Below are 24471 nucleotides of genomic sequence, written 5' to 3'. Positions count from 1 at the left end.
TTGTTCCTTTAAATTCTTAGTGGGGGAATCCCCCCCACCTATTTGCTTGTCTGACTTCACAAGCCTCAGTGCCATGTTTCCGCCTAAGCAGGCTTTGTTAGAAGAAAAAAAAAAAAACAAGACAAAAGACTTCGAGCCAGCAACAAGGGAAAAAGAGAAAAACAAAAACAGGAGCGGAGTTTTATCTACAAATGTAGCCAGTGGTATTTATTCCGCTACATTGTAATAATAAAAAACGGAAGAACTTTCCCTCTCAAACTCTTCTCCAGCCGCGGCAGACGCCATTTTAAAAAGAAACTTTTTTCCTCTTTCTCTTCCTCTATTCTCTTAAGTAATTTTTAAAAGATAAGTAAAATACTTGCGCTTCAGTATTACAGGTCCAGCTCACATTTTCTTTGAGTAATCTGTCAAATTCGCAGGCTTGCTTTTGACGCCTGGCTCTGCATTAGCAGAGGTCTCCCAAAGCCCGGAGCAGCGGCTGGGGATATGGGGCATCTCATCCGCTCCATCCCAAAAGTAAAAGAAAAACTTTTGGGACTCTGCAGAGAGTTCTACCCATCCCTGCCGGCTCTATCTCCGTTTCCTCATGGGAACGGAGTTTTTTCGAGCCGCCGTTCCGTTGTGAAGGCGGCTCTGACAGGCAGTGGAAGCTGACGATCCCAAAGGAACGTCTGGCGGCGGCCAGCAGCAAACAGGAAGTCCTAAATTAATGGAAAATTGGCTTGAAATTATGGAAGATTTTGTGTAGAGTTGAAAGTTGGTTGCTGAATATGATAATAGAGGTATTAGAAAGAAAGAAAGCATGACAATCAAGGGAGCACTTAACTAAGCAGGACGTTAGACATGGATATGTGAGACACACACACAGTGTTGCGTAATTATTATATATTCCTTTATAAAAGTATAATAAGTGCTTATAAGGAGGCTTGCATTGGTTGGGGACATGAATGTGAACATAATTTTATTTATGGGTGAAGTCACTATGTTGGCTGAGAATGTAAATGATTTGAGTGAATGTTGGTCATGTGAATGGTGTAATGAGGAGCAATGTAGGAAACCCTCAAATGATTAAATTTGAAAGGGAAAAGAGAATACAAAATTTTTAATAAACGGAGAAATTAAGCAAATGGGTCAATCTACATATCTTGGTAGAATGATGACTATAGGTGTGAAAACAGATGGAGAAGTTAACATAAGTAATATATGTAATATATATGAGATTTTTAAAATAACAACCAGTTTTATGTTCTATGACATCATAGGACTGAGAAGGAGAGGCTAATTTTGAAATAGAAATCCATGTTTGTGCTCCAAAAGTCACATACTCTTTCAAATGAGAAAAGACTTCTAGCTATGAAATGAACTGAATAGATTTATGTAAGTAGAAATTCAAATTTTTGTAGAAGGACAATGTTAATGAAAATATATTGTACTTTCACAGTTCAACAGGGACATTAAATTTTATAATTCTAGCAATAAAATATTGAAAAAGCCTGATAGAACCTTTTCAAAATAACATGAAAGAGACAGTGAAGTAAAAGCAAATTCATTTCCAATTCTGTCTTCATTTCTACATAGTGAAGATCTGCACATAATTACCTGTACAACGTGGTGTTTCTGTCCAACCATTCTTCGAACATGTAATGAAAGGAGATCCAAGAAGAGCATAACCTGTGTAGCATCGATACTGCACCTTCTCCCGGGGCAAATACTTTGCCTTTCTTTCACCAATAATCTGACCATTTTGAATTCGATGGGGAGAAGAACATCTTACATCTAAAATTTAAATAAAAAATTGTCCCGTTCAAATAAAATGCACTTGGTTTTCCCAAAGCAAATATCTGAAAACATGCTCCCGCTTCTAAGTCTATTGTTGTCCATACTGTACTGAATCATTTGGAACAACAGGAGACATATGCGAGGCTGTTATTTGTGGATTATAGCTCTGCCTTTAACACCATTTTACCCAACAGATTGTTTCTTAAAATGTCCAATTTGGGTATAAATCAGAGGATTTGTTTGTGGATAAAGGATTTTCTGACAGATAGGCCACAGTCAGTAAGGATGGGATCTCACCATTCCTCTACTCTGATACTAAGCACAGGAGCCCCCCAGGATTGTGTGCTAAGCCCTTTCCTTTATTCCTTGTACATACATGACTGCACCCCATTGTATAACACCAACACAATTATTAAATTTATGGATGACACAACAGTGGTGGGGCTCATTAATAAGAACAATGAGTCTGTTTACAGAAAGGAAATACAAGGGCTGACATTGTGGTATAAAGAAAATAATCTTACACTTAACACCAAAAAAACTAAAGAACTTATAATTGACTTCAGGAGGAAGAGAGATGTACATTTACCATTGTACATAAATGGTGAGGAGGTAGAGAGGGATGGCAATTTTAAATTTCTGGGCACTTATATCTCGAAGGACCTCTCATGGACTATGAATGTTAACAAGCTTGTGAAGAAGACACCGAAGAGGCTGTACTTCCTAAAAATGCTCAGGAAGATAAATCTATCTCAGCATCTACTTCTGTCCTACTATCGCAGCACCATTGAGAGTGTCCTGACATACGATATTCTTGCATGGTATGGGAGCAGCTCTGTAGCGGACAAAAAAGCTCTACAGAGAATCATTAAAATTGCCCAGAATATCATTGGGCTGCAGCTACCAGCCCTGGATTACATCTTTGAATCTTGCTGTTTGAGGAAGTTGCATAACATTCTCAGAGACTCTTCCCATCCTGCTTACAATCTTTTTGGACTGTTGCCTTCTGACAGAAGATATAGTACAATTAAAACTCAGACCACACGTCTTCTGAATAGTTTTTAATCCCAGAGCTATAATTGCACTCAACAATGAACTAAAGGGCCACCATCAGTGAGCTGTTGGACAACATTACTTGGTCCGTTGTGTGGATATTTGGGTGGTTTAGGGATGGGGAATTGTGGTGGGTGGGAGTGTGTTTGGAGATTATTATGTGTGTTGGACATGGTCTTTGGGTGTTAAGTGAATTTCGTTGTATGGGTATACTGTGTATACACGTACAATGACAATAAAGTTGTTGTGATGATGATGATGATGATGATGATGATGATGATGATGATGATGATGATGATGATACCAAAACTGTCAACTCACATCCTATAGCACAGAAAATACAAGGGTAATGCTACAAGCTTGAGAGTGCTTCCCTTTGAGGTGAGGAGAGTGTGAGGCTACAGACAGAGGAAGCTCCTCTTCCTCCTACAGCACCTGTTTCTACTGCTCTTGAAGAAATGAAACCGGGTGCTTTCAATCAATACTGTCATGATATCTGATCAGCCACAGATTAATGGCAGTGTTGTGTTTGTGTAAATAAATAAATAACTAGATTATCCTGCAAGAAATTTAAATCCTTCTATGAACTACATGCAGAAAAGAAGCTATCTAGTGAACCCCTGCATGATGAACTATTCTGGCCTTTTCCCTTCCAATCAGTCTGTCATGAAGCTGGATATCAAAGCAATTGATATCAAAGCAATGGATGCAAGTAGACTGTCTACTGTTGACCTCACCCCATTCCTAAGAGGTCTGTAAGGGGCGTGCATAAGCGCACCAATGTGCCTACCATCCCTGTCCTAATGTCCCCATTTATTCTTATCCATTTCATGTATTCATAATCATGTTTATACTTGTATCTGTTATTTTATATATGCTTTACAAAATAAATAAATACATAAAACAAATAAATAAATAAATAAATGTGATCCTCTACTCTAGGCAGTGAGGAAGATAGTCTCAATATCCTTTGCTGATGTTTGGAAACCATCAGATCTGGATGAGAGAGAACAGATTAATATAAAGGTTGCTTAGTCCGTTCTGTTGCTTTACTATTTTTACAGTTGATTATACTGAGGATGTTATATTTGGTTTTTATACTCTATATAAGCAGCTAACAGTCTCTAGATTGTGATGGGGTAGAAGCGGAGAAAAAATAAATATGCAGTCAAACTTGATCATTCAAGGTAGGCAAGTCAACCACAGGTGATATTTCCAGACACAAATATTGTACTAATCTAAAATCTGTCCCTCATGCTGGGTTTCCATGACCTCACATAGACTGGATATCTAGACTGACACTCCCACCTCCGATTAGGAAATGCTGAAGCAGAGGAAATATTACCAAGGGTATTGAGCTGCATTTCTTCTTGAACAAAAAAGAAAACATTTCAAATTGGAGGAAGTTCAGCGTCATCCTGTCTCCCAGCTCTCAGTGTCTCTACCCTCTAGAGCTCAAGATACCAGTTACCATTGGCAAGTGTCTCCCCATCCTTTCTAATTATTCTGAAGAATAGTCCTGCAATTAAGTTGTAACTTATTTTTTTTTCCTGACTAGTTAAAGGCTATATTTTGCTCCTTTTTGCAGGCCACCTGAGGGGGAATGCTGGACTGTGGGTTGGAAGTTGGGCAATTGGGGATGGGTGGAAAAATTATGAGTGTATCAAAATGTCCACAGGCTTATCTATTTGTCAAACAGGAAAATTAAGAGCAACAACACAGGATCAGCTCATCTTGGATGAATGGTTCAGATTAATAATATTTAATTTCTGATTTTTTAAAAAAAATATATATAGACCATACATTCCTACCTACACATCTTGGCAAGTGTGACCAGTTATTTTGTCTACATGTTACAGCAGCTGATCCATGCATATCAAAACCATCATTACACTGATAATTTATTTTCTCGCCATTCAGGTACTTCTTCATTGTATCTTCAATAATTTCAGCATTTTCAACTATAGGGGGTGTGGGACACATTGCATTTAAATGGATAGAGGACACAAGACTTCAATTTTCTGAAGTGATTCAAGAGAGATAGAATATAGGCCAAAAATAAATTATGACAAAATATATTATCAACATTAGGCCAGCTAAAGTCACAACATTGTTCACATGTTGATCAGTTCAAATAATGCTTCCATTGGTTATTTTAGTCTAGCCTTCTTTGCCCAACACAATGTAAAGAGTCATTTGATCTCTGAGGGGGTGGAGAAGGCTGTTTTCGCCCTCCCCAGATGCATAGAGAGGATCTGGAGCCAGGTGAGAAAGAAAACGGGCCTACCGGGCCATCGCGTGCCAGAAGCGGGGGTGGAAGAGTGGCTTCTGTGTGCATGCGCAGGGTGGGGCACATAGAATTATGGGTGAGGACACGTGCGGGTGTGAACCTCCCCCGCCCCCCGCCCCCGCGGCACGCGATGGCAAAATGGTTAGCCATCAATGGCCTATATCAATAAAGATCCAGTCAAATTGGTGGAGTTAGTTTCCTGACCTGGACTACCTCAAAGGCAATCAAAGAATACCAAGATAGATGAGAATGGGCATCCAGAAATGCAGTCATTTCTCAATCAAATTCTATACTGCAAAAGGCAATTGATTGATTTGAAAAAGATCAAATGGCTCCCATCCAGGAGAAACTCTAAACGCATCCCTCTTTTCTTTTCTTTTCTTTTTTTCAAATATCCTACTGTTGCCAACATGCTGTTCAAAATGAAGCCTTTTTTTAAACACATTTGAGAACTTCCCTTTACACACAGAGGGAATCTATTTTATCCTGGAACCAGATTATGTGTTTTATTTTTCTTTTATCTTATTGATAAGGTCACAAGACTAATCAATTGATGTTCTGTTCTGTTCTGTTCATAATCATGACATTCTTTATTTTCTTGTTCTACTGAATTCCAATGAACCCTAATATAAAGCTCCCAATTCTTCTGCCAAACCTACCAGTCACACAAGGCTGTCAGAGCTTAGAGAGGTAACAAGAGAGGAATTTGTGAGGAAGGAAATGACTTTATCCAGCACTTTTATTATTCTGTGAGATTGGGAAGCTGTTGGAGGAAAAGGAGTAGCTCTTTATCTACAGAACGGGACAACAAAAGGGGCCTGCATAAGCGCACCAATGTGCCTACCGTCCCTGTCCTAATGTCCCCCTTTTATTTGTAACCATTTCATGTATTAGTAACCATGTTTATATCTATATCTGTTATCTAATATGTGCTTGACAAAATAAATAAAATAAAAATAAAAAATAAAATGATGCAGCAAACTCACCATGGCCAACTTGCTGCAGGATAATTCAACAATTCAATTTAATTATTTAAAATAATTTTAAAAATAATTTTAATTTTTGTCATTCACATTTCATTTTGTCCCTCCATTTGCATCCTTTCTTTAATTATTCTATTCCACCATTTGTTTGATGTTAGTGTGATTCTTGCCCTGCAGAGATTTGCCCCATGGTGAGTTGGTCAGGTGTGATTTGACCCAGGTGTGTGGTCAGCCCCCAGGTGGTGTAGAGACTTGGACTGAGACTGAGGGAGCTGAAGTGACCCATAATATTTTCCCAATTGGAGAAATCTATAACAGGTGGTGTGCCAGCTACCTGCCTAACTGAGCCAGTGAAGTTCAAGGCAGGGAACTACGTGGAGACTATTTAATTTATTTTAATCCCTGGCTGTGACTGAGGCCGTGGTCCTAGGCCTGGCATGGTGGCAAAAGTGGAACCCTTCTGTGGATTGGGACAAAGATAGGCAGGGGATGCAGAAAAAAGCTTCTAATTGGCAAGTGCCATGGAAAGTGCAGAGGACCAGCCCTGCACCTGAAGTTAGGAAAGGAAAAGCAGAACCTGCGAATACACTAAGAAGAGGAGATGGGTAAGAACTGCTAATTATGGCAGAATATTGTGACTTGGCTGAGGTTTTTAGTGAGATAGAGTCAGATTTGCTCCCACCTCATCAACCCACTGACTATGCATAGAGGTCATACCGGGAGCTAAACTGCCCAAGCCAAAGATGTACTTGATGACCCCCAAAGAGATAGATGTGTTTCAAGCATTTATAGATAAGAAGCTGGAATGGGGGTTCATTCAGCCAGTGAATGAAGTGAAATCAAGAATGGCTGCCCCGCTACTCTTCAAGGAAGAGAAAGAAGGGTCCCTTAGGTTTCACGTAGATTACAAGGGGCTGAACTGCTTATGTGTCTCCCCCTAATTTTCAGAGACATGTGTCCCTGAAAATACAACCTTCCCTGAAAACAAGCCCCAGCCCGATTTTCACATCTATGCCTAATATAAGTCAAATCCTAAAAATAAACCCTAGTTAAGCAACACCTACTATCTGGTTGTATGAGGTAGAGCAAGGCGTAGGAGTAAAAATCAAGCTACGGCAGGGGTGGGGGGGTGGAGCTTCTCCATGCACTCCATAACCACTTACTTTAGTACCATTGCAACCAGGTTTCCGATGCCCTGACACCTGTCATGCCACTGTCCAACTTCTTCTGCAGCTGCTTGCTGGTCGTCCTGCTGGTGCTGCTGCTCATGGCAGAATTCCATGAGTCTCATTATGGTCATGCACACAACAACACAACACACCACGCAGCCTTCTGCCGTGAGCGGAAGAACCAGCATGATGAGCCATGTGACATCCTGCCATAAGTGGCAGCAGCGGCATTATGAGCCTTGTGGCATCTTACAGTGGTGTGACAGGTGTCAGAGTCTGGGAAGCGTGACTGCAATGGTCCTAAGGAAAGGGGGTGAAACATCTCCTGAAAATAAAACTTGGTGGTTATTTTGCGACCGAAAAGAAAATAAGACAGAGTCTTATTTTTGGGAAAACATGGTAGGTTATTTAGCAAGGGGGAAAATCTTCACTAAACTGGACTTGAGGGAGGCATACTACCAAGTGAGGATTAAGAGGGAGACAAATGACAGTGTTCAATTGTCCCCTAGGATGCTACCAATTCTGGGTGATGCCAAGGGACTCCCACCATTTTCATGCAGTTAATAAACACTGATCCACATTTTGTTGAAACACGTTTCTTGCATACATCCCACATGTATTTCAAAAGAAAGAATCTTTTTAAGGTGAATGAAATGATATTGTATCAATGACTACTTCAGCTTCAACCACAATACATGAGCACACAACAGATACAAACTTAAAGTAAATCCCTCCAAACTCAATTGCAGAAAATACGACTTCAGCAGCAGAGTGGTCAATTCCTGGAATGCACTACCTGACTCTGTGGTTTCATCCCCACACCCCCAAAACTTTAACCTTAGACCGTCTACTGTTGACCTCACCCCATTCCTAAGAGGTTTGTAAGAGGCATGCATAAGCGCACTAACGTGCCTACCCACCCTGTCCTAATGCCCACTTTTATTTATATCCATTTCATGTATTCATAATCAGGTTTATACTTATATATGCTATCTAATATGTGCTTGACAAATAAATAAATAAAAGTGTAAAATCTACCAAAATGTTCTGGGTGAGATAAATCCCTTGGGCAAAAATAATTGGAAAATTATATGAAATAATGTTAAAAAGTACACTTCCACAGAGTTAAATATCTTAGCCCTTCTTTAAGTCTTAGCAATACATGGAAGTTCTACTTACTGACACATTTTGGTGAAGGTGACCATCCGTTTCTCGTGCACTCAATTACCTTTTCTCCATTATCAGGTTCAAAAGTAAATCCACTGTCACACAGAATTCGAATTAGATCCCCATCATGGTATAAAGTTCTTTGAGGTCGGAAAGAACCATTTGATATTCTTGGAGAATTGCATGTAATTTCTAAAGAAAATAAATCATATCTTATATTGAAAAAAGAAATATGCACTCATATCAGATTATGGGCATTGCTTTCTATTATCAAAAAAAAACCCCAATATCATTATTATTTTTAAAATATCCAATGAGACCATTTTCATTAGCAGTCATGCATACTGATGGGCATTAACTAATTTAAAACTGCAAATTAGTATCTAAAATGTAGTGTGACTACTTGATTTAAAATAGTTTTAGTGGCCCTTGGCTACTATTTATTTGGAAGATTGTAAATAAATTTAGCAAGTTGCTATAATTTTTTTTTTATTGAAAAAGTTTTTGAATACAAATTTTCCCCCATTTTTCTCCCCCCCTCCACCCTAACCCCCCCTCACCACCCATCCCCCCTGTGACTTCTTCACAACAAAAACCCAATTCATAACAGATTATATAATATTTTACCATCCCCTTACTCCCTCCTCTAAATACTGACCCTTACTTACTAATAATATTATTAATATTGTTACTTCCCCCTTTTACCATACATTTCAAAATAACATTCTACTGTAACATTGTATAACTTCTAATTTATAACTTATAATATTATTGTAACTCCCAATTTAGCAATAATCTGCCCTTTTTCTCCTCCTCCATACTTATATCTATATATTAATACAACATTTCAAAACAACCTTCCACTTTAAAACTATATAATAAATCCTACTTTAACATTTAGTCTTTTATGTATATTAATATAACATTTCTAAGCAGCCTACCCCATAAGTCCTAATTTAACATTTATTCAACTCTATCCATTTGCTCCACTCCCCTAAATATATCACTTAAACATCCCTTTTCTTAGACTAAACAATCAATAAACTAACCTACTTCCACCCACTTCATACAAAGTTGCCATGCACAACAATTCTTAATATCTTTAATCCACTGCCCACTTTGCTAAATATATATATATTTTCCATTATATAAATATATATATATATATATATTCCATTATATAAAAAAAAAAGTCAATGACTTTAAATTTATAATCCATATAATATCTTCTTTGATGTCTTTCCACTGGATTGTTGAGTCCATCATCCATAATAGGGTAACATAGCATCCTGGTGCAACAGTTTGTTCAAAATCTTCAGTCATCATCTGCCCCCATCAGTAATGAATATCCTCATTTATATATAAAAGAAAAAAAACAACCACCCGAGTGACATTATGATTATATTCCATATAGTTGTAATTGTGGCTTTCATCAGGATTATTAATTCCCATCATCCTAATGGGTAACAACCAGATCTTCTGCATGCCCCAGCGTAGCTCTCTTGCCTTATAGCTCAAGATAATTATAATATATTTATCGATAAAAGAAAGAAATCCAAAATAGATAATTCAAATCCAACAGTTTAAGGCTCTTTTCACATCCCAAAATTACGGCATTGCAGAGGTCTGTCACTGTCCTCAGGATCATATTAACCAATACTTCGCCTCCACTGTCTTTTCACATATTCATTCATTTTTTAAAATAACTGGCTTCACTGTTGCTTAATTTAGAAATTTCTATTTTTATGAGACCTATTTCTTTTTTTCTTTTCTTTTTGTGGGTTTAATCTCCATCCTGGTTTCCTTTCTGCAAATTGTATATCAACTGGTCGGTTTTCATTCTGCTTTATAACTTGATCTTGCTGGTTTTGCCTTTGTGTCTCATATTTCTTTTTTATCAATTGTGTATCAGCTAATTGGTTTCCATACTTGTCTATGACTTGATGAATCATCACGTTGGAGTCCGATGCCACTTCTCTCGTATTTGTAGATAGTCCAGCTGAGGTGTCTGAAGAATCCAAAAGCAATTTATCCACAGCAGCCTCTATAATTCGATGTTTTGCCTTTATTTCCAATTCCTTCTGCTTATCCTGTATTGTGCCTAAAGATGTTAAATTCATTTTCAAGATTTTTTGATAAAATTCTTCCACTTTTTCAACAGTATTTAGTTGGTATCTTTCTCCTTGATATCTCAATATTATACCAACTGGAGCGTCCCACCTGAATAGAATTTTTCTTTTTTTTAGCTCAGTCACCAGAAAACCAAATTTCTTCCTTTCCAATAACATCTTAGGCGGGAGCTCTTTGTAAATCCAAATCTTTCTTCCAAACAATTGCAAAGTAGAATTGAAAGAATTTTGCACAATATTATTTCTTATATCTTTATCTGTAAAATAAATCACCACATCTCTAGGCAATTGCCTTTGCTTTGCAATCCAGGAATTTATTCTATAAACTCTGTCAATCCTACAAAATACTTCCTCAGGTTGAACCTTTAAAATCCCAGCCAGAATTTCAGAAGATATTTTCCTTAAATCATCTCTGTCATTTTCCTGCAGTCCTCTGAGTCTAATTGCATATTCAGTAAAATTATATTGCATCATTAAAACTTCTCTTTCAATCCGTTGTTGTATGTTTTCTGCATTACAAGTCTTTTGATCAGCCTCCATTTTAGGATTTTCTTCTGAGCTATTTTCTTGAGTGTTTGTCAAATCATTTTCAATTTTTTGTATTCTATTATCCAAATTGTCCTCAATTTCTTCCACTTTAGACTCTAATAAGTTAGTATTTGCATCCAACTTGATCATAAATTCTGCAAAACCATTAGCCACTTTTATGATCTTTTGGTCCAAAATATCAAACTTTGATTGCACTAATTCCTTAATTTCCTGCTTAAATTTTTTAAAGTTCTGATTCACAATCTCATCCCTTCTTACAATCTCCTCCAAGAGAAATTCAATTATATTAAAATCAGTTTTCTGAGACTGGAGATTTAGAACTTGTTCACGTAATTTATTAATGGGGGAATCCCCCCCCTGCTTGTTTGTCCGTCTTTGCAAGCTTTAATGCCATATTTCCACACAGACAAACTATTTTAAAAAAAAGAAAAGAGAGGCAGAGAAGAAAAAAAAAACTTCTTTCCAACCAAGATCAATATCAGATCTCCAGGAAAAACAAAACACAAAAGTAGAGCTTCTTCAATTGTAGCCAGAAGTATTTATTCCGCTACTTTGTATTTTAATAGAGAACGGAAGGACTCTCCCTTTCAGCCCCTTCTCAAGCCTCGGCAGTCGACATTTTTAAAAATTCCTTTTCTCCTTTTCCATTTCCTTCTTCAATCATTGTTATAAAATAGATGAAATACTTGCGATTCAGGGTCACAGGTCCAGCTCATATCCTTTTTAATTGTTCTGTTAGTTTTGTAGGCTTGATCTTGTCGCCTAGCTCTGCATAAGCAGAGGTCTCCCAAAGCCCGGAGCGACAGCAAGGGAAATAGGGAGCATCATCTGCTTCGTCCCCAAAAGTAAAAAAAAAACTTTTAGGGCTAGGCAGAGAGCTCTACCTGCCCCTGCCAGCTCTATCTCCATTTCCACATGGAAATGGAGTTTTTTTGAGCCGCCTTTCAGTTGTAAAGGCGGCTCTTTACAGGCAATGGGGCGGCGATCCCAAGGGATCGTCTAGCGGCGGCAAGAAGCAAACCGCCAAGTTGCTATAATTATTCTTCCCCTTCACTTTGGCTTTGAATTGAAATATAAAGCTACAATTTGATATCTCTTTTCTTGCTATTCAGTCCCACGGTCAATCCCAGTAGTGTTTTCAACCACCTGCAAAGATTGCAAATTAGGGGTTCCACATTGTAGTGGTTCTACTCCTGCCTGAAGCTACAGTTTCAGTTAACAATAACAGGGGAAAAAATCAGGCCTTCAAATGCTTTGCGATGGAGCTTGCAGGGCTTGTTCCTTTTCCCATTCTGTTCAAATTCTGCTCAGAATTAGGAGCAGTCATCTATCCATCATGATAACTCTCAGTGGATCACCAACAAAAATAAAGATGGACAATTAGGGTGATGATGGATGCATTGCTGGAAGACCTGAAGGATAGAGTGGGACAAATTCCCTGGAGACTATCAATCTATGTGATTTCTGAGAGTGGATACCGCCTTCTTGGCATGTAATTAAACAATTAATTAGCTCCTCCTGGCATTGCCCCAGGGATACCATCAAAACATCAACTGGTCTAGAATTCAATACCTGTACGCTCAATATATACTCTTAGATCTGCTACATTACATCATTGCTACAAAAGTTGCAGTGGCTACCAATGTGCCTCTGAATACTATCAAGGGGCTGGTCATGATTAGTTGCTTATAGCTTGAGTTTGGGCATCTATGACATTGAGTTTTCCAGATAACCAGGGTTTGTTTAACCTGGATGGCAAGAGTTCCCAGCTTTCAGGTTAGTCAGGGGGTGATATCACATCTTCTCCTTGCAGCTCCCCTCCTTAGGAACAGCTGCCCTAAATAGAGAACGGCAGTCACTCTCCTGGTTTTCTTGAGGCTAGTAGTGAGTGTAGGACCACACAGATTTATGTCTACGTGTGTGCATTTTTCTTATGATTTATTCTTAATCATTATGTTATTGGATTTAAAATTTTTGATTATTTTATTGCTATTTTAATATCTGTAAACTGCCTAGAATCCATAAGAATCAACATGGTACAGAAATAGCATGCATGAATAAACAAAGAAACTTCTCCATGAAGTTCTTCTAATGCCTGTGGTGGAACAACTGGTTCTGGGAGAGGTTGGGCCACTAAAATTGTGAGCTGTCTTTCACTAGACATCCCCTAATCTGCTAGTGCTAAAATTAAAAGCACAGCAATATTCTTCCCCACTAATTAAAGAATTCCCTATAGTCTTGTTAGAAATGGAGTTTGAATTTCTATTGGTATTGATATTTAGATTTTGGTATGGTAATAGTTTATATTTTTATTCTTTAAAAATGGAAACAATAGCTCAGCTATGGAGTCTATTATCAGCAAAAGCAATTACTGTATCTTTTAATGATATAAAAATATTGCCATGCAGCTCAGTAGTGGTTTTCACTTACCTTCGCTACTGGTTCAGAACTGTGAACTTGTTTCGTTCACGCGCGGCACTTCTGCGCATGCACAGATCATCCGTGATGACGTCTGGGTGGGTGGGTGGGTGGAACCGGGGTGAACCAGTAGAAACCCACCACTGATGCAGATTACCCCTACATTGATGATACAGCAGACCTTTGGGGGAGCATCTGAAGAGTGCAGTTTTTGCACTAACTTGGCCATTAAACCACCAATGGATGTGTCTTTCATTGCACCACTCCTCTTCAGCAATCTGAAACTTTTCAGATTGTCCTATTTCAATTACATCCCAAGAATTTCCAATGAGCCTTTTCAGAATAGAAAAGTGCAGCCCAGCCGGGAATGCTTCAAGTTGGGATTAGAATTACCAGTAAAACACATAAATAATTGCAGCTTATTTTAGCTCTAATCATAAATAGACTCAAACTGGCCCTGGATTGGTGATAGCAAAATTGTAAAATTAAACTTTTTGAGTCACCTTTGCATTTAGGAATCATGGATGGTGTCCCATCACACTGGATTACAAAAGTTGATTGGGAAGAATTTGCTTCCAGGACATATCCTGTTCTACAGGTCAGCTCAATGGAAAGACCACGTTGAACAAATATATTGTCAGGCACCTCTATTCCATCTTTAACTTCTATCTTCTGGCTTTCCAATTCAGTCCTGGAGATCACACAGGGATCTGAGGTGAAAAAGAAAGCAAATCCTATTTGAGAAGGCTGTCGGGATCGAAATGCACCATATTATCTTATTGCAAGATTTACCTAGATTTAGCTTTCATCTAGTGCAGTGGTTCTCAACCCTCCTAATGCCGCGACCCTTTAATACATTTCCTCATGTTGTGGTGACCCCCAACCAGGGGTGGGTTCTAAACTTTTTTACTAACAGTTCTGTGGGTGTGGCTTATTTTGCGGGCGTGGCTTGGAGGTCATGTGACTGGGTGGGCGTGGCTAGCTGGTCATGTGACCGGGTGACCGTGGCTATGTGTATAGGGACTACTCAGAGGGCTGAAAAAAGTCATTTCTGACAAGTACTCGGACTTTTGACTGGTCCTCACACTTATGACCATCCTCACATTTATGCCTGTGCAGCATTCTTAACAACCATATCACTCATTTCACAACTGCTTCTCTTCAACATGGTATAAGATACGGCAAAAAAACGTAAAATGTGAGGACAGTCGTAAATTCAAGGACTGGTCAAAAGTGCGAGGACCAGTCAAAAATAACTTTTTCAGCCTTTGAGTAGTCCATATGCATAAAAGGATACAGCAATAGAGAGGATGAAGGAAGGGAAGGGAAATTAGAGTAGGAGTGAGGGTAAGAGAGGGAGGAAGAGAGGAAGAGAGGTGGAGAAGGAGAAAGAAAGAGGAAGTAGGGAGAAGAAGAAAAGGGGGGGAAGAGAAAGTAAGAAGGAAAGAAAAGACAGAGATAGTAGGTTTGAGGAGAAAGATTGCTGTACAATAAAAAAGATGAAAGGGAAGAAAGCCAACCCCAAACAAATATAAAGATATTAAGATAAAGAATGAATTGTTAAACTTTAAAGAATAAAAGAGAACAAATAGCAATAAATAGCAATAATTAGAAACACACATACAAACATACAACGTATTTTCTTTGAACAGAGTATTTGGCAGGTGCACAAATTTAAACAGTTGTAGGAGGTTAGCACCCACCCCTTTCCTAGAAGAATGAAATATTTTGGGAAATATTAAAAAGGCAGAATATTATATTTCCCTGGATGAGAAATGGAGAAGCATATTTTACAGACAAAGCAGCTCCCACCTTCCTGCCCCCCACCCTTTGTTAATGGGCCAGAGGCAGAAAGTCAATCCTTTGTCAAAGGACATTTGCAACACAATAGCAACAGAAACTAACACAATGGACCCCATCTAGCAACCGAAACTCACCACACGTGACCTTGGAAGCATGTGACCTGGGAAGCACATGTGACCATCAGCCAGCAATGCTAGCTAAGACCCCCACCCCCTGGGAGTCTGACAACCAATCAGGATACTCTTTCGGGGCCCCAAGAAATGCAAAGCCAGAGAGAGCATAAAAACCCGAAGATTTACTGTATCTGCCCCTTTTCTGTTCAGGAACTCAAGCCATGTGATCCTGTCCACCATTAAACCATCTTTCCAAGCAGTCTCCATGTTTCCCCACTTGGAGCAGAACCCAGAAGGATATTTCTTCCAACACAGTGTTTAGTCATTTCAATTAAATTTACAATTTCTATATTTGCTTTTTACCATATTTATTCCTCATCTATTTTTTTAAAAAACCAATATTACCCTTCATCCTCATCTCTAATCTTAATCAAATTCAATTTTTCCCTTCTATTCTACATTATATCCCTTCGCATTGTCATCTATTTTTATATCCATCCTCACATTGGTTAATTATGTAATTATGTAATACAGTTGTTTAATACAAATTCAACATTTTAATATAAATCAATTAGTTATATAACTATCTTTTTTGTATATTAATCAATATGAACATGAATATTCCAATTATTTCCATGCAATCCAATTTCTTACAAATCCATTAATTATATTTACCAATAATAATAAACCAAATAATTTCCCCCATATATTCCTCCAAACCACAACTTAACCATTTCTGCTTTCAACACAATATACAATTAATAGTATCTCAATTATTACAATTCCCTAGTTAAATAGAGCTTTTTTTCTTTGGTGTTTTAAAATCTTGAACCTCCTCTTTTGCCCTAAATTTCCCATTGTTTGCAGTTTTGCACCTACCTTTTTTGGTGAGGAAAAAGAAAAAGAAATATCTCTCTGCCTCATTTTGTCACGTTGCAGCAAAGACCCTGCTTCCTTACTTTCAATTTCACTTTTTCAGCATAGCTAGGGGGAAAAAAAATTGCTCCAGGAATTTACCTTTTTGCAGCTAGCTCTTTGAAGCCCTGCGGCAAGAATTTAAAGTTTTTTTCCCTCTAGCCATCAGCTGGGACTCCGGAGGCAGCAATAGATTGGGAGTGGGCAGGGTAAACGAACGGCGACTGGGCGATCCAACAGAGGCAGAGGGTGAGGGTGAGTGAAGGCATGGGGGGTGAGAGAGGGCTTTGGCGACCCCTGTGAAATGGCCGTTCGACCCCCAAAGGGGTCGTGACCCCCAGGATGAGAACCGCTGATCTAGTAGCTACTTCACCTCAGTTAATAGAATTGAAATCGTATCCAAAGGAGAGCTGCTGCAGGAAACATCAATTAAATCTTTTTATGAGAGAAAGAGAGAAAGCAGTTATTCTTAATTATTAGAAATGCTCGTGAAAATTAGATGAAGACTTTCTTTTCCGCTTACCAAGGCAAATGGGTACTTTTGTCCAGGTCCCATCATCACAAAAAGATCTTTTTTGGCCTTCCATGGCATAATAACTTTGGCATTTGAATTCTACTGAAGAGCCAGATTTGTACTGCTTCTCAGATAAAGTAGTAACGTCTCCGTTCTCAGTTCTTGGTGGACCACTGCAATTTTGCCCTCTTTCTATCAAATATGAAAGGATGAAGATGAATAAATAAATAAACTTAGAATTTCTTCTCTAAGAATTAACAGGTTAAACTGATCTAAATAATTTAAATGTGTGTGTGTGTGTGTGTGTGTGTAATTTATATAATACACGCACACCTTATATGTATTATATAATTCCAAATTATACTTAAACATAATCTGTCATTATTATAGAATCTATGACAAAATTTTACAATATCAAATTTTCTTTACAGAAAAGAATGATCTTTTCAAAAATTGATGTTATACATTTTTGAATCCACTTCTTGATATTTAAAGTAATAGCAGTTTTCCAAACTTTCTTGGCTACAGATGATATAACCCCAAGTTCCTAAGAAAGTATTAGATGCCTTCATTTTAGAATGTAATTCAAAATAGTAAAACAGCATTCACATCTTTAACATGAAAACATTTGCATATACAGTATTTCTATTTATTACAAGATTGTTCCAAAAGAAAACCAAAATTGGCCGTGATCATATCAAATTAGTTGATAGGGTTGCCAGGTGTCCACTATTTGAGCAGATAGTCTGCTTTTTTCACATTATGTTCACTATTTTTTTTCACAAAATAGTGGACATTTTTTTTATTCAAAAGCTTTATGATGAAATGGTACATAAGTTTTGCGAGTCAGAATTCCATGATGTTTTGCGCCATGTTCCAACACGTTGGTTAAGTTTGTTTAAAGCGGTAGAAAGACTTCTTTTAAACTGGATACCTCTAAAATCGTATTTTATTTCTCTTGGATCTGATGAGTGCCATAAGGTTATCTGGAACCTTATTTCGGATCAGGAAAATGAACTCGCAAAGGACGATGAACCAACAATTTCAGAATTGTATTTATATTTCACGCACTTCTTCATGTCAATAATGCAAGACACCCTACTGAAGCTGGAAAGCAAGAAAATTCTTGCATGTGATCTTCACATTATCATGTGTAAGCTGCGTGATTCTTTGCAAAAAAAAATACGATGAGCAGTTTTTTGGAATGAAAGTTTTATTTGCCTTACGTAAAAAACATTTGCCTGAGAATGCCGTGCAAAAGTTCAAGATAGAAGCCATCAACGTGTATCAAAGAGCCATTGCGTACCTAGAAAAGTGGTATAATTTCACTGATTCAGTATATGAGACGCTAAGTTGTTTCAATCTAATTGATCGCAATAATCCTCCAACTTTAGAAGAAATGACGAACATCTGGTTATTATCACCATGGCGAGAAGAACTTCCACCCAACACTTTCTTCGATGAAATTTCTGCCTTAGAAGAAGTTTATGTTCATCTGCAGGGCGATTCATCCCTTGATAAGTGGACGTACTTTTTCAAGAAAGAGCCAGCTCCGAGTTTACTGAAACTGTTCCAGTATTGTGCATCAATTCCGGTATCAAATGCAAATGTTGAATGAATTTTCAGTGTCATGGGAAATTTGTGGACTGACAAACGTAACCGACTGCTTGTACCATCAGTTCGAAGTGAACTTTGTATATTTTTTAAATATTTCTCAACGTTGTACTGAAATTAAAGAATTATTCCTTAAACACAAAGAATTGATCAAAGCTGCGCAGTCAAATAAAAAATACACACGACAGCAAAGTAAAATGTAATTTAATATTTTACATATTATTATAATATATTTGATGTTTTGAATTTTAAGTAAAGTTTTGAAATGATTATTTTAATATGTGTTAAAATATTTGTAAGAAAATATATAATTTAATTGTATTTTTTTTATATTTTTTTACTACTTAACCCCCCCCCTTGCTTTTTTGGAAGCAGACCTGGCAACCCTATTAGTTGATGTGCCCTTACCTTTCTTACACCAGCAACAAAGAAAATCTATTTCAGCTACAATCAGAAATCGTTCTGAAATAGTCTTTCAGATGTTCCACTAAACTCAGAAAAAATCCTGTCATAAATTCATTTCAAACTCAAGTTACACTTAACACAAACACTTAACATGTTTTAAAGTCTTACATAAATTGATACTCCATTATCAAATATTCCAAGTCTTCACCCCATAAGTCAGAAATATCAGCATTTTCAACTTTAAAGGTATTTTAAAATTTCTGATATGTTTCAAATTCAATTTGATTAACAATAAAATATGATTAAATTGATTATATTGACACTGTTAAATTTTGGGGCAGGAAATTCTAGCTGAAACTGTTGACATTCCTTAAAATAATAATTATAAAGAAATTGGTTTAACATTATTATACATTCTGCCCAACTTTTCAAATAAAATCAGGTACAACCTATTAGAACAATCTCTCTCTCTCTCTCTCTCTCTCTCTCTCTCTCTCTCTCTCTCTCTCTCTCTCTCTCTCTCTCTTGTTTTGTTATAAGTTAAAATACTTTTTGCTTTATGTTGACTCAGATAACTGCCAAGATCTCTACAGAAATATATGAAGTAATGGTATGTGGGAATGACCTTGGGAGAAAAAGGGAAGAAATGCAACCAAGGGAACCATCAGTTTTATTGTTGTGAGCCGCCCTGAGTCCATTGTGAGATAGGGTGGCATATAAGCCGAATAAAATAAAAGGCAACTCAGTCCATGCCAGGAATAGACAGGGCAAGCGGTTCAGAAGAGACCCTCCCAGTTTCATGGGCTGTAAAGGGCAGAGGGGGAAGGAATGTACTTTTGGATTGCAAGATTCTGTTAAAGTAACCCTACCTTAACAGTAGAATTAGCTCATCTGATGATACATTCTCTACGATCTACTTTGCAAGGCTGACACATAATCATGTTCTAATAAAGACTGTAAAGGTCTTTCAGTTAAATTATTACACACAGATAGATATGATTAAATAACTGAATAGTAATATCAGTGTTGTATTATTGCTCGTTCTGTTGGATCTGTAATTGAATCTGTTCTATTGTATATTCTATTGCATTTGTAATTCTCATACTATCATATGTAGATATTTTAAACTTTATGTTGCTGTCTCACTTGTTTTAAACAACATGCTAACAATTTACCTGTTAATTCATCAAGCACCCAGTATTTTAATTTTAAACTCTTCAACTTTATCAGCATAAAAATAATCCATCAGCTCTGTGAGCGTAGCACAGTATAATTTCTATTTATAGGCTGATTTAACCATCAAATACTTTCCAAGTTAAATTATCTTTTAATAATATGACATCAACGTATTTTTGCACAATTGCAATTTGTGATACAAATTCCTATGTCTACCAATATTATGCATATTTTCAACTACAAGGAAACATAATTCTTAATTGAAGTTCAGTTAAGACTTAACCTTAGAGACAATTTGTAAGTTTGGAGAAATGCCAGAACATTCTTCTCCTATCTGATGTGCTTCAGATTTTTTTAAAATTTAGATTACACTAGTAAAATTCTAAGCCAAGATGTGAGAGAGTTCAGTGAAGATTAAATCACTGACAGAATCCATGATACTGACAGCATGCTTACCAGAGATACATAAAGGCAACTCCATGTAACCGTCAACACACTTTCTGACTGATGGAACCACAATGACATATCCTTCATTGCATTGAAATTGCAGGCTATGATTACTCTGAATAAGTCGAGCTTTTCTTTGACTCCCAAATACAAACAAGTTTTTTGTTGCTAGCTGTTGCCTTGTGATACTGCAGGGTGCTAAAAAAAATAGAAAAGAAAAGAAGGTAGATCTTCTGAAGGGAGATAATTGCCAATTGGTTTCTCCTCTATTCTACCACTAAGAAAATAAACCAGATTTACAAGTCACAATGGATAATTCTAGGCCAAATACAAATAAGCCAAGTTAGAGCACAGTATTAATGATGAACAAGTTATGATTCTGCTATAGTTTTTAGACCTATGCTAGAGGACTGGCTTGTAGAAGCATGCCAAACGGATGTTGTTCTGTTTGTTTTAAGTTAAGAACACACAGCGCAATTCAGAATGTTCTGCAAAGATGTCTTGAGTTTACTGAGTTGTAATGGGACAATTTCTATTTTCTAATTTCTACTTTTTGCTCACATTAATGAGATTATTGTTATTAATAATGAGGCAAGTCAGTATCCTATCAGTCAATGTTCTTCCACCCATTTAACATTTCCAGCATTACAGGTTTGACAGACAATACTTTAAAGCCCTTAAAACCTTCTTTTTCCAACAAGCCGGGCTGGCCTAATTCTTTTTAAGTGTTTTTAATTGTTTTGTTTATCGTTTTAATTAATGGGGCCAAATTTATATATATATTTTAACTGTATTTTAATATTTGTATTTGATGTTTTTATTTGGCTGTTCACCGCCCTGGGTCCTCAGGGAGAAGGGCGGTATACAAATTCAAAATAAACTAATAAATAAACTAAACTAAACTTTTAGCTATCCAGTAAATATTATAAAGCCCCTTATTGAATTGTGATGTTGTTGTTTAGTTGCTAAGTCATGTCTGACTATTCACAATGCCATAGACCATAGCAAACCAGGACCCCTGTCCTTAATTGTCTCCTGGAGTTTGCCCCAATTCATGTTCATTGCATCAATGACACTATCTATCCACCTCATCCTCTGCTGTCCCCTTGTCCTTTTGCCTTCAATCTTTCTCAACATCAGGGTCTTTGCCCTACTTCATTTTTAACTTCATGGCTAAACTTCTTATTGCTATTATTTCGGTTATCTTGATTTCCTATTTTTTGAATTCCAATCCACTATGATGAAATCCAGTTTGACACCCTGCTTTATAACATCAGTGGTTGGGGCATAGATTTGAATTACTATGATCTTGAAGGCTTTGCCTTGAATTCTTTTTTTTTTTTAATTTAAAAAGTTTTACAAATACATTTTCTCCCCAATTCCCCCCCCAAACCCACCCTAACCCTCCCTCCCTCCAAATGACTTCCTCAGGATAAAATCAAAATCAAAATTACATTTTTTGAGACTTAAACCCCTCCACCCCCTGTTTGACACCCTGCTCTATAGCATCAGTGGTTGGGACATAGATTTAAATTACTATGATGTTGAATGCTTTGCCTTGAATTCTAACCAAGATCATTCTGTCATTTTTGAGTTTATATCCCTGTATTGTTTTTCCATTAAAATTGCTCATTCTCATCCACTTTAATTGCACTGATTCCCAAGATGTTGCTTTCAATCTTTCCATTTCATGTTCAACCAGATCCGTGTTACTTTGATTCATAGATCTTACATTCCAGATTCCTATGGAATAGTGTTCTTACAGCACTGGACTTTCTTTTCACCACCAGACACATCCACACCTGAGTGTCATTTCAGCTTTGGCCCAGCTGCTTCATTCTTTCTTGTGCTACTTGTAATTGCCCTCCTCTCTTCCCCAGTAGCATATTGGACACAATCCAATCTGAAGAACTCATCTTCCAGCATCATATTGTTTAGCCTTTTGGTACTGTTCATGTGGTTTTATTGACAAGGATACCGGTGTGGGTTGCAATTTCCTTCTCAAGTAGACCACATTTTGTCAGAACTCTCCTATGACCTGTCCATCTTGGGTGACCTCACAAGGCTTAGCTCATAGCTTTTGAGCTTTTCAAGCCCCTTTGCCATGACATGGTAGTAATTCATGAAGGGGTTTGTTGAATTAATGACATCCTAATATCCATAACAAGCATAAGGAATAACTTTGGGGAACTGGAGGAAAAGTCACTACCAAGGCACCAGTCAAATAAAAGAAATCTGAGTCCTGGCCAGAAATGTTTCAGTGAAGTATTTTTTTTTTTAATTTGATTTATATGCCGCCCTTCTCCGGAGACTCAGGGCAGCTTACAATGTGCTCAGCAATAGCCTTTATCCTTTTGTATATTTATACAAAGTCAGCTTATTGCCCCCACAACTGGGTCCTCAATTTACCTACCTTAGAAAGGATGGAAGGCTGAGTCAACCTTGAGCCTTGGCGAGATTCGAACCTGCAGTAATTGCAGGCAGCTGGTCTTAATAACCAGCTTAATAACAGGGTGCCTTAGACCACTGTACTACCAAGGCTTTTGTCCTCTGAATAACCTCGACAAACTGTGCTGAATTGTCTGAGTTTTTGTTATTTCCTAGACAGTTTTTGCTAAAAGGATGTAGGAATGTGATGATTTACCCAACTGTACCAGCTACAAGGATGATGGGATCTAGTTTTGCATTATTAATAGAGATGGAAAGATCATGGAGGAAACTGAGTAAATGTGCTGAATAAATTGTAATTACTAGAGTCAAAAGTTTTCCTTCTACATCATTCTAGCTGGCTGAATTCCATAGCAAAAGAATTCACTTTCCTATTTTATTAACCACTGAGTCTGTAACCAGATGTAATTGTATCCCGCAGTTACTCAGTATTCTTGAATGAGCTTCCAGTTGAATATCATTTAATTATATCTACTATTTTGCTTGCTCATTCAACAATTTGGATCAGTTTAATTTTTTTTTAGCTTTCGAATGGAAGAAGATGACACCAGCACAGTTTATGGCTTTAGAGGAAAGCCTGGCTTCAGATGGAAATTCAATCCAATTCTCAAAGAATTTGGCAGCTACAATTCTTCTCCTATTGGATGAATTCAGCATTTTCTCTCAGGTCTACACTAGTAAAAAAAAAAAAGCATGATGCCTTACCCAAGCATTTTGGTAGATGAGGTGTCCATTTTTGTCCCTTACACTGAATCCATTCAGGTCCTTCCAAGACATAGCCAGGGTTGCACCTGTATTGCACTCGGTCATTTTCCAGATACTTGGCTTTCTCAGCACTCACAATTTCCCCAAAGTCAATCTCATCTGGTTCTTCACATGCTGAAATTATATTTACATAAAATTATCTTATTTGCTTAGACAAGCTCACTTTTTCTATTTACTCTCATGAACTTCCCATGAACTGGAGATAATAAACCCAAGTTAGATAATTATTTCCCACTTTTGTCTTAACTAAGAAACCAATGCTTGCTGGACACTTAACTATAAGTAATCCTCAATTTAGTGATCATTTGAAATGCCAGGGAATTTACTTGTGGAGTGCTTATGATCCAGATTCAAAATTTCAACACTCACCCCCTGCTTCGGTCAGATGAGTGCACCTTGGTACTGGGCAACTGGGTTGTATTTACAGTCAATTGCAGCATCCCGTGTACACATGATCCTGTTTTATGACAGGGTCATGTGAAAATCTAAGTAAGATTCTCTAAGATTTATGAAAATCTAAGTAAGTACAAAGCATTTACTTCTCCTCAGGGCCCGGGCCTTTGGCTGATGTTGTGCAATGCCAGGTCCGTTGTAAATAAAGCCACCGTCATTTGTGATCTTGTTCAAGAGGGGGGAGCGGACCTGGCCTCCGTATTACAGAGACCTGGTTGGGCCAGGAGGAGGGGTTTCCCCTTGTTGAAATGTGCCCACCAGGCTTCCGAGCATTCCATGAG

The 24471-nt window shown here is 37.5% G+C and overlaps 1 protein-coding gene across 4 annotated transcripts in view; it reads right to left on the bottom strand.

The window, feature by feature from the left end:
• LOC148114690 (complement factor H-related protein 1-like) overlaps nt 1-24471 on the bottom strand; it is a 41947-nt gene that overhangs the window by 12319 nt on the left and 5157 nt on the right. For 3 of the 4 annotated variants that reach the window (XM_087890072.1, XM_087890071.1, XM_087890073.1), the window contains 6 exons: nt 23678-23851; nt 20534-20722; nt 16892-17074; nt 14041-14247; nt 8454-8633; nt 1600-1776 (listed from right to left, as the gene is read on the bottom strand). In XM_087890072.1, coding sequence (XP_087746198.1) covers nt 1600-1776; nt 8454-8633; nt 14041-14247; nt 16892-17074; nt 20534-20722; nt 23678-23851 — 1110 coding nt within the window. The remainder of the gene's footprint in view (nt 1-1599; nt 1777-8453; nt 8634-14040; nt 14248-16891; nt 17075-20533; nt 20723-23677; nt 23852-24471) is intronic. The other variant, XM_087890074.1, reaches the window with a different exon arrangement.

This window comes from Pantherophis guttatus, chromosome 3, assembly GCF_059756535.1.
Source record: "Pantherophis guttatus breed Tessera chromosome 3, ASM5975653v1, whole genome shotgun sequence".
NCBI classification, from domain to species: Eukaryota; Metazoa; Chordata; class Lepidosauria; order Squamata; family Colubridae; genus Pantherophis; species Pantherophis guttatus.
This window is presented reverse-complemented; position numbering and strand designations above follow the sequence as displayed.